The 11,161-nt window shown below is 40.9% G+C and overlaps 2 protein-coding genes across 3 annotated transcripts; both read right to left on the bottom strand.

The window, feature by feature from the left end:
• Nucleotides 1-563: 563 nt before the first annotated feature.
• foxc1a (forkhead box C1a) lies at nucleotides 564-2,627 on the bottom strand. Its single transcript, XM_056421230.1, has one exon. The coding sequence runs from the start codon at nucleotides 2,464-2,466 to the stop codon at nucleotides 1,048-1,050; it is 1,419 nt and encodes a 472-aa protein (XP_056277205.1). The 5' UTR covers nucleotides 2,467-2,627; the 3' UTR covers nucleotides 564-1,047.
• A 5,547-nt stretch (nucleotides 2,628-8,174) lies between these two features.
• On the bottom strand, nucleotides 8,175-11,161 carry LOC130198123 (forkhead box protein F2-like). Of its 2 annotated transcripts, XM_056421212.1 has the most exons (3): nucleotides 9,956-11,161; nucleotides 9,457-9,512; nucleotides 8,706-8,785 (listed from the first exon to the last, which is right to left on the bottom strand). In XM_056421212.1, the coding sequence occupies exons 1-2, from the start codon at nucleotides 10,908-10,910 to the stop codon at nucleotides 9,499-9,501; spliced, it is 969 nt and encodes a 322-aa protein (XP_056277187.1). In that variant the 5' UTR covers nucleotides 10,911-11,161; the 3' UTR covers nucleotides 8,706-8,785; nucleotides 9,457-9,498. The 2 variants fall into 2 exon arrangements, with proteins under 2 accessions (XP_056277186.1, XP_056277187.1); XM_056421211.1 differs by lacking the exon at nucleotides 9,457-9,512 and having other exon boundaries at nucleotides 8,175-8,785.

The following is an 11,161-nucleotide window of genomic DNA, read 5'->3' on the forward strand; positions in this document are numbered from 1 at the left end:
AAGTGACAACGGGACTATCTTTGGCATGTGTGATATGATATTAAGTAAGCACTGGTATGCGCCAGTAAACACACAACGCCATCCAAAACACAGTGATCTGTGCAGGCCTAGGCCTCGGGTCTACTTCATGTTAGCCATATGCATGTATAATATGATAACAACACAAAAACATACACACAGTGCATGCTTTTGTGGATGTTAAAAGGCCGAAATAAATACACACATAATATTATTTTTTTGGAACGTGCGGATACAAAATGTGCTTTTTGCCTCAATATTTTCAAAAATGTTTTTTTTTTGGAGAAGCAAAATTGTACAAGGGAATATTTAAAGTGAACGTTTGTTGTTGTTGTTGAGAGTAAAATATTTAAGAGCTGAGCAGCAGATTACAGGCCGAACGCACAGCATTATATATATATATATATATATATATAATATATTAGAGCAACAACTCAGCGCGTCTGTTCAGATTAACGACGAGGCCTTTGCTCACGAAACGAGCCAGACGTAATGTCACATATCAATAGCCTGTAAGTCTGTAAGAAACGAGGCGTAAGTTTAACTCACATAAAATGAAAATTTATTAAACAAACAAACAAATCCTTCAGAATACTTTCCAACAAATGAAGAATCTTTAAAATAGTACGGCGATATACACGTTCCCTTTTCTTACTTTCTATATCGGAACAATTGTTTGGACAATTAAGGCAATTCAATTTAGAAACACTTTTTTGGTGTTTGGTCCATAATACCCGGCTACATTTTTAGAAATAAATTACTATATGCAATTTACACGTCCATGAAAACTAACATATCCTTAACATATTACGGAAAGCCACAAAAGCAAAGAGAGACTTACGTGTTATTTGCAGTAACACTGTTCTTTAGAAAAACCGAGATAGAGTCAGTTCTGTGTTTTGGTTTGTTTTTCTGTCTCACATTAGTCCATTTGGTGTGGGCAGGTGAGGGGAGGGGGGGGGGGAGTTGTATTTTACTGGAAGAGTTCAAACACCATGAGGGGGGGATTTAGAGCCTACTTTTCTTTGGTCAGAACTTGCTGCAGTCATATACGAACGCGCCCGAAGTGCGATAGATGGGTTGGCTCGGTGGGAACGACATCTGACAGCTGTTATTCCCATTCACCGGCGAATTATTCAAGCCAATTCTTTGGGATTCAAACATCTCTCGGACTGAGTGAAAGTTCTGCTGCTGTGCTGGGTACGCTGCGCCCAAGTGGCCCAGGTCTCCGGCCTGATTGAGGTACCAGGAGGTCAGCCTCCCTTGATGGGGATGGTGGCCCTCCTGCACTGAGTTTAGATTACCGTGGGTCATGGAAGGCGAGGTGGTCGTGACTGAGTAATCTGGCAACGTTTCGTCCACGGTGGTGCTCGACGCCAAGTGGCTCGATCTGTCCCCGGCGTACAAACTCATGGCTTGCATGTTACAATGATAGGCTGCATTGGAGGTAGTGGACATGGAGTTCTGGTTACACGGTGAACTATAGACAGATGTCTGATTTGGAGAATAGTTTAAGGACAAAGACTGTGTTATACCCGTCCTGCTGGACGCGGTGAGGCTGGGGGCGAGCTCAGTGGCCCCTTGAGGAGACCCCCGGAGGGAGGTCATGATGTTGTCTACGCTGAAGCCCTGCGTCGAGGCCTGGCCGTGGTGCTGGTGGTGCTCAGAGCTGTCCATGCCGATGGACCTATTGGAGGGGATGCTGTGGGGGCTCCCGCTGGACATGCTGCTGCTGTCCGGGCTCTCGATTTTGGGCACGGTGCTCAAAGAGGGCGAGTCGGACTGCGGCGGCGTGACCGTCCCGTTCTCAGTCTTAATATCCTGGATCCTCACAGGCTTGGAGCCCTGCACCGGCTGCTCCTGCTCACGGCCTTGCTGCCTCGGAGGCACATCCTTCTGCAGCCGCTCTTCTTTTTCTTTCATGACGTCCTTCTTTTTGAACCGTCGTCTCCTTCTCAAGAAGCTCCCGTTTTCAAACATGTTGTACGAGTCCGGGTCCAGGGTCCAGTAGCTGCCCTTGCCGGGCTTCTTATCATCACGGGGCACCTTGACAAAACACTCGTTGAGCGACAGATTGTGCCTGATGCTGTTCTGCCAGCCCTGCTTGTTGTCTCTGTAGAATGGAAACCTCTCCATGATAAACTGGTAAATCCCATTCAGGGTCACCTTCTTGTCAGGCGAGTTTTGGATAGCCATCGTGATGAGCGCGATGTAACTATAAGGGGGTTTGACCATATCCTTGGGCTGAGGTTGGGGGGTGTACGGTCCATACGCCCGCGCCATGCTGGCCGGGTATTGGTCGTGAGCCGCATGGGAGTACATGTTCATGGGCGCTGGCATCCCCGTGTATCCGCCACCGGTAGCGGCCCGGTAGTAGCTCGGGTCGCTGCTGATGTACGGCACGACGCCCAGAGAGTTGGGGCTGGAGACGGAGTAGCGAGCCTGCATGTCTTCACTTTGAATCCGGGGAAAAATATAGCTCCAAAATACACAGACGCAGAGCTCCACTTCTGCCTCCTCTGAATAGAAATCACAGTTCCGCACTGCTCACTCCAAAGAGGAAAAAGAGAGGGAAGACTTGAGTGCAAACGTGCTGGATCTCAGCCGTGTTTAAGCCGTCCCCATCCCTGTGTCTCTGTGAAACTCAAATTGAAAAAGTTCTGAACTTTGGACGCAGGACTTTTTTGCGCAGTTAAATTCTTTCCTCCTTTTTTTGCGGCCAGCGGAGCTCCTCCCAGAAGAGTGCGCGGCTCGTCCAATGGGAAGCCAGAGCGAGGAAGCTCCTGGTCACACTCGGGGCTTTTAGGAGAGGAGGTGTCGGTAACTCCCAGCCCACTGCGGACAGGACTTCAGACGTGACGGAGCAACTCGCTTGTACACGATCAGATAATGGAGACGCAGATTCCCGCACACTTTGTCAGAGAAAGACATCCATCAGAGCCGGAGCTGTCTGGAGGAAACAGACGCGTTGTCTTTCAAATTAGAAATGCAAGATATCGTGAATCGAAATATAATAGCATTAAATACGTTTATATTTATTTCAATAAAAAATATTACAATCACAATTTACTAAATAAATGCAGATCCATTATTTGGTGTATTGCTCTCTTATGGCAGCGGTAAATGTGATAGTACTTGTTTACAATTGTTTTTAAATCAAACATAGTGACACCAACAAACCAAATGGCGTTGTTTACGCCCAGTGTTAACGTATACAAATGCATTGTTTTGGTTAAAAGTCCAAACACCAGCAGCAGATCAAAGGAGGTCAGGGCCTCGCATCGTTGGCAGTGGGCGGTGAGATCTCGTTACCACGGGAATTAAAGACGGTTTGGGCTGCGAGGAGCCAGAGGTGTGAGAGTTTATTCTAGGCTGAAAAAGACCAGCGAACCAAATGGGAAGACGAGGGGCTTTGAATAAAAATGTGTGAAGGTCTGTTGGGATGTTTCAGGCCTATTGTGAATGTATTGTCTCTATAAGCAAATAAACCAAAAATACCTCATTATTCTTCACACAGGAGTAACTTCATTAATATTACGGAACGTCGTTTAATTAATCATAAAGCTGAGGTTTTAAATACAATATTGTGATCAAAGAAGGGTGGAATGAACCGACCCAGAAGGCCTCTGGTCGCCTGCTGTAAAGGCGACTGTGCATGAAATGCTGAACGGCCGTTGAGAGGCAAAGTTACATCCTTATATCGACGTAATCCTCTGCAGGGCGTCTTAATTAAATGTCCGTGCAGTGGCCTGCTGCTCCGCCGGTTTCTCCTTACATGGACCCGGGCATGAACTTTTTCCACCGCCCTGGGCTGTTTACACTATTCACGACGAGCTTTTTACTTAATACCGCGGCCTGCCCACCCAGGCCTGCTCAATGCGTAATTGTTTAAGGTGTCCACGACTGAAGCAGCGACACACACGATGGATGTCAACATAATATACCACAGGCACAATATCTATGACTGTTTTTGTGTGTGGCCTAATAATAAAATGAGAACACCACAATTATCAAAATACATGTTTTTAGTTTTAGAGTGACACATGTTTGAATATAATTTGTTCTACAATATAATTGGATCTAACTTCATTTGGCGTTTTTTGTTAAGTTTTGATGTGTTTGTTTTTCCTTAATCTTCGAAAACGAAAAATAGGATCACATCAAATAACGTTAATTTATATTACAATACATGTTAATATTGTTATATTATGTAGTCTATAGATACGTTTAAATAAAATAATGCAGGTTAATATAGTAAATCAGACGGATGTTCACATACAAAAAACTGGGAGGGAATTCAGGAGGCAGAGAGAGAGAGAGTTGGAGAGGGAGAGGAAGAGAGAGAGATGGAGGGAGATAGAGAGAAAGAGAGAGAGAGCGAGAGAAAGAGAGAGAGGGGTAACGTTGCTTCATAACTATGATGCGGGCTCCCTCAAGTGTTCACAAAGGCCAAGTTAGAAATCGTTCATCGCTTTTAATTAGCTTACTCTGATTTGTGTAATATATTTTGAGTTTTGTATTTCAAATCGTGATGAAGTCCCTTATTTAATGGCCAAGACAATTGTCAAACCTGCCGAGAAGAGAATTCAGTTGAAGATTATTTTTGGACAAAATATCACAAAAAATGACCCATTTGTTTTTTTCTTGATTTAGACCAGATTATGACAAAAGTGCATTTTTTTATATTAATGATTTTAATTTAACTAGTCAACATATATTACAATAGTTTGTATGTGTGTATGTATCTGCGCGTGTGTGAACGCGTGGATGCGTGTGTTTCTGTGTGTGTCAACTAGGGAGCCTCTTGCTGTCCAGAGTATTAGAGCAGTAATAAGACGCTACTGCCACCTAGAGGTTTATATGAATACTACAGCCTGCTGAGTCCAGACAGCCTGAGCTGGTCATTCTGGCGACAGGTCAGCAGATAAGAGAAAACTACGACCTTGAACAGTGAGATGTGCTCCTCAGAACACTGTGAGCTAGATACACACCTCAATCCGTTTGAAGGATAACATGATGCTCAAAGTGTGCACTATAACCTGATAAGTAAGTTGAAATGCCTTTAGAGTTACACCACACACGCATTGTTATTAACAACGTGTGCATTGCTGACTTGTATTTGTAAAATCCGTCCTTATTTTTTTAGCCAAGGACATTTAAATATGGGCACATATTTCCTCTGAAGTCAAGGTGTATTGATTTAGTATAAGACACATATGCACTTTATCTTACTGTAATGTAACACAATTTGACAATAACATATTCTAAATGGGAAGATAAATGTTACTCTCCATGCAACAGTGAACACAACTAAAAACCAGGTCTGACACGGCCCCTGGCCCCTGGCCCCAGGCCCCAGGCCTCTCCAGGATCCCGTTATCATTGAGAAATGAAGTGGGTTATTGCACATGCAGCCCAAGTCGTGCACATCCCTCAACTAATTTACAAATGCAAACATTTTTCCCCATCATCCTCTCCTTATCAGTGATGATGATGATGATGATGATGATGATGATGACAGCATGGACATTTTGACTTCTTCAAATATCATATGAATCTAATGTTTGGCTTGATTTGCACATTTTTCTGATGCTTTGTTACCCATGTCCGCGCAGTTGTTGTTTTTTAGCAGGGTCATTGTTTTGATGAAGGGTATAGGAAACACATTGAGAGCAATGGGAACAATTTGTTCTTAGTAATGGGATGTTTGAATTCTAATACTAAATACTAATATTATTTTTAAATATAAAATAAAAGCAAAACCTTACAGTTCGGATAATAATGGTTATAAAGAGTATGTCAATATTAGGAATCTGCATGAATTACTTCGGAATGAATTTAAAAGTTAAAATTAGTTTGTAACTCTTTTTTCTGCTTAGTTGTTTATGTTTATCAGTGTTGAAAATATCCTGGGAGAAGAATATCAATATCATGAAAATGAAGGGTACAAGTACAAAGCACAACCAGCCATTAGAACAAACAATATGTTGTTGTTTTACTTTATTTCTCAAGATAAAAACATAAACAATTAAAACTATTCAGTGTATAACTGTTTTGCTTGGGATTAATTGGGCAGTCTCTATATTTTTCTCTTTAAACATAAATTAGATTAAATGCAAAATATCATATAGATGTAAAACATGTTTATTAATTTTGGTTGAACGTCCAAACAGACATTTTAGACTTTTTAAGGGACAGCACCCATTTTTCCCAATGAACAACTCACTGAAGAGGTTATGAAATCGTTTGTAATAGTATATGTATCCTGGAATGTGATACATTTTAACCAATAATACAACTGGATTACTAATTATGTCATCTCTTCATTAAAAAAACACATGTTCTGCTTGTTCTAGTTCTCGACAGAAGTCCATATCACACAAATATTGATTTATTGCAGACACTTTATTCAGTGCTTAATTTAGAAGCCATCTGAGATATTAGGTCACTAAACTTACTTCCAAAGTATGAACATAAAATGGAGCAAGCTAAAAACTAAAAGTTGTTCACAAAAAATATTCTTAGTAAGGGAATGTCTGCTTCTTTGTTAATTTCATCGAATTTGAGTTACTCATTTGGGTTTTATATTTCCAATACTTATACCATGGAGGTAAAATGTATTACTATTTAGTTTCAGATCCATAGACAGCAGAGACATGTTAATCAGCTCCATATGATGTTAATGTATAACAACAACTGTGCCTGCATTCGCTCTTCAAAGATGGTTAATCTGCAGCATTGTTAAACATTATTAGATGATTATTTACCAATGTCTCTCAGATCTAAACTCAATATTAGACTCATAAAATGACAATATGTGTCTCTCACAGCTTATCTGATGTGTGACATGCTGCCTGAAGCAGGATCAAATGAAAACACTGATGTATTCTAATCAGATTGTGTGTCATGTGTCTAACAGACATTTTTTTTGATAGTGAAAGCACATCTGTTGACGATTCTGGATTCTGTTGATTTCTTGAATCTTATTAATCTGGAAGGACTTGCAATCCATTCATTAGGTCAAACATGTTAGCCTGTTACACATCAATCATATACATTTCCCCATATATGTAATTTATGGCATATCAACTGACTATTTGGCAGAACGCTTTAATTTTTTCCACAACGTATGATTCTTTTTAGTATTTGAGGACTTGAACTTTGAATGACCACGAGGTGGCAGTAGAGTCCCGTGAAATCCAACAGGACGAAACAAGAGGGATGGAGTGTTGTCCGAGTTGTGTATAAAATGTGCCTTTTGCCTTCTTCCTTTCGATTCAGTAATTAATCTAACAACCATCATTACATAATAACAACATAGGCAGACTTCTTAAAACGCGCATTGCACATAAATTATTCTCAGTGTGTGAACTGAATCGAATAAGGTTTATTTCCTGTTAATAATTTAAATCTGGTCTTTTCACAACACATATACACTACCGTTCAAAAGTTTGGGGTCACTTAGAAATGTCTTTATTTTTCAAAGAAAAGCACTGTTTTTTCAATAAAGATAACATTAATCAAAAATACACACTATACATTGTTAATGTGGTAAATGACTATTCTAGGTGGAAACGTCTGGTTTCTAATGAAATATCTCCATATGTGTATAGAGGCCCATTTCCATCAACTATCACTCCAGTGTTCTAATGGTACATTGTGTTTGCTAATCGCCTTAGAAGACTAATATCTGATTAGAAAACCCGTGTGCAATTATGTTAGCACAGCTGAAAACAGTTATACTGGTGATATAAGCTATACAACTGGCCTTCCTTTGAGCTTGAAGTTTGAAGAACAAAATGAATACTTCAAATATTAATCATTATTTCTAACCTTGTCAATGTCTTGACTATATTTTCTATTCAATTTTCAATTCATTTGATAAATAAAAGTGAGTTTTCATGGAAGACACGAAATTGTCTGGATGACCCCAAACTTTTGAACGGTAGTGTATTATTAGTGTTAATAGAGAAATACACCTTATCCTTGGTTGTATAATAAACGTATGATGGTGCTCAATGGACTCAATCAGAAAGGGACTTTTTAAAATAATCCATAATTCTATGATATTGTTGCATATCAAATAATTGATTCAAACCCAACCCAACTGCACTGTTTATGTATAGTTTGGGATTTATATCATATTAATGATAATACTAATAATGTACACGGGAAGAACTGCAAACTGCAGATAAAGAAAAAATGCTTTGTATAAAAAAAACTTTATTGCTCAAAACACTTCCAAATTATGCTTAAAAAATAAATCTCTTCAATGGCCTGCTGCAAGAAATCAGCAACAAGCTCAGCAACTTCAGGAACACAACATTAAGTGCATGAATATTAATTTAGGTAATATACGTATTTTGGTTTTCAGTTAAACTGTTGATATCGCTTATGAAGTCAGTTACCAGAGTGAAAGTCCTCTTCATCACCTTTAGGCTATAAAACTAATTTTTAAAACGCCAAAGTTTACTGGCATTGACTCGAAGGTCATATACAATCGCCATTTTCACCAAAAGTCACCAACCAATCTGTTGAAATAACTCCTTCCGAGGGTCACATTGAGCAGAAAAGTTCCAGGCAGTTCTGTTTTGGTTCTGATGTCACATGACACATGGCTTCACGTCTTGATAGGCGTTCTGGTGGTGGTGATGGAGCTGGTGGTAGTACGATCCGCTGGTGCTGGGGTGGAGGGAGGAGAGGTTCAACACGAAGTCCTTCCGGTCGCACGCCGGAGCTGAGTGGCCGGAGTATCGAGACAGACCCGCTGAAACACACAGCACACAAGTCATTTATCTAAATCTGGATTCTCTTAATTCAAACTGTTGTATGGAAAAGACATTCTGAGTATTTAAAATATACTTCTATCAATTATAGGCAAATTATAAAAGCAACTGTTTGGCATCGCCAAACATATTCTGGCTAATGTTTGTATTTATGTGGCAATAATGCAAATGTTGGTCCAATAATAGACGGTTGTGGATGTCTTCCTTAATTAATAAGGGAGTCGTATAAATGTAAAACATTAAAATACATTTTTTGTTTTGTTTTCAAAAATCAAGTCAGTTTGCAGTTTCAAATGCTAATAAATAGTGGTTGAAAATAGCGTTTTTCACACATGCTGCAGCCCTTTTTCAGAAGGCAGACCATACCTCATAAATTAAAAGTATAAAGTACGTAACGTTCTTCACCAGCCAAATAGATTTTTTCACAACATGGAAAACTACAGAATTTTCTCAAATGTATTATAGCTTTTGATTTATTAAATAATAGAAAATAGATTACCAGCCATTAAATAAGCCTGACTTTCCCATCTGGAGATAAATAAAGGCTTATCGTATTACACACTAACATTTGTAATTGGAAGTGTTTGTTGTTATGTGCATCGAATGACAACGAACAACATGAAAACAAAAATGGAAATAAAACAGCACTTACTCTTTAATAATTATTATTTTGCTGTGGCTCATGTTGAAGGCCTTAATGAACTTGCACTGTGAAATGAATAGCAGTTATTATTTGTATATGTATTAATGATGATTAGTTTGTGACAGTTATTCATTTTATATTTATTGATGATAATTAGTTTGTGACAGCGGGTTTTGGTCCTTCTCATAAACTCTTCAATTCTATATCACAGAGGCCTCAAAAGAAAGCCTGAGTGAAAATGCTACCAAATAAGACATTTTCATTTAATTTCATTTTCAGGAAATTGTGCACATTACGAATTGCTGCAAACAACGTTACAATCTGATGAATGAATGAATTAGTTTGCTCTTGTCAGTGGATATTTCTATTTTTTTCTCACTGCATTACGGCTCAACCGGGTCACAACCGGAATTGATACATTGTATATCCATGCAACTTCATTGTGAAAACCAAAGCTCAATTCAATATCTTACGACTCATCGTGGTGCACATATAATCAGGACTCTACCTGAGATCTCTGAGGAATCTCGTGCGTTGTGGTGCAGATAGCCTTGGTCCAGAGAGTACGAGGGCATCCCCGCGTGCAGCGCAGAAGACGTGGGACTGCCTGTTGCCAGCGACTGCTGCTTGATGTATGAAGACACACCAGGAGAACTCCAGTGCGAGGCCGCATTTGCATAAGGAGACTGACAGTCCAACGTGCCAACCATCGCTGGGGAGGACTGCAGGGGGCTGCTGCTGCTGTCCGGGCAATAGTCCGCGTTAGAGGCCACCTGACATGCGGCCATGTGCGCTGAGCCGGAGCCTGATGACATGTGTGAGGCGTGATGTCCTCCTCCGAGGCCCTCGAAGCCAGCTGCCACTGTATTGCCCATCAGGTCCATGTTGTAGCTGTTGTGGCACCCTATTGAGCCTGAAGGTGGTTGGAAATCAAAGTTCTGCTGCAGCATGGTCGCGCCAAACCCGACACCGTTCATCATCCGGTACATCGGCTTCATAGCTTGGCATTTCCTACGGAACCCCCGTGGTCTGCGACGGAAGGAGCCCTCCTCGAACATGAACTCACTACTGGGGTCAATGGTCCAGTAGTGCCCTTTGCCAGGTCTTCCGAGACCCTTGGGCAGCTTTATAAAACACTCGTTCAGAGACAGGTTGTGTCTGACGGAGTTCTTCCATCCCTGGTATGCTCCCCTGAAGAAAGAAAAGCGAGCCTGCAGGAACTGATAGATTTCACTCAACGTTAGCCTTTTGGTCGGAGAGCTTTGAATTGCCATGACAATGAGGGCGATGTACGAGTAGGGGGGCTTTTCCGGACGCCTCAAGCCGGAGTTTCCCTTTTTCCATTTAGGTGACGCCGTGTGCGCGCTCTCCATCACTGGCTGTGCGGCATTCAAAGCAGCTACCGCTGGACTGGAGCGAGGATTAGATGGATCCAAATGTTGCTTGGAGGTCTCGGTCGTCATGGTTGTGCCTCTTAATTTGTTTGATCTGCTCCCTGTTCCCGCTATAACTATTGAGCAACTAACGTTTGTTAAATTTCATTCAGGCTGATGCTATGATTAAAGAGCCGGTTTCCCGTTGCGATGCTCTGCGCGTTTTTAACCGTGGAAATGAATAAACACCATCCGCTGTTGCTCCTTTCTCTCTCTGCCCATCGCTGGCAATAATCCCACAAGAGATGGAACGTGTATCTCTTCGACTCTCTTTGTGTATA

This window comes from Pseudoliparis swirei, chromosome 8 (genome assembly GCF_029220125.1).
Source record: "Pseudoliparis swirei isolate HS2019 ecotype Mariana Trench chromosome 8, NWPU_hadal_v1, whole genome shotgun sequence".
Taxonomy (NCBI): Eukaryota; Metazoa; Chordata; class Actinopteri; order Perciformes; family Liparidae; genus Pseudoliparis; species Pseudoliparis swirei.

Excerpts from the sequence above, each read along its gene's own strand:
- foxc1a (XM_056421230.1), bottom strand. The coding sequence starts at position 2,466 with ATGCAGGCTCGCTACTCCGTCTCCAGCCCCAACTCTCTGGGCGTCGTG.
- LOC130198123 (XM_056421211.1), bottom strand. The coding sequence starts at position 10,910 with ATGACGACCGAGACCTCCAAGCAACATTTGGATCCATCTAATCCTCGC. Across the intron at positions 8,786-9,955 it reads AGATTCCTCAGAGATCTCAG|CGGGTCTGTCTCGATACTCC; the intron begins GTAGAGTCCTGA and ends TGTGTGTTTCAG.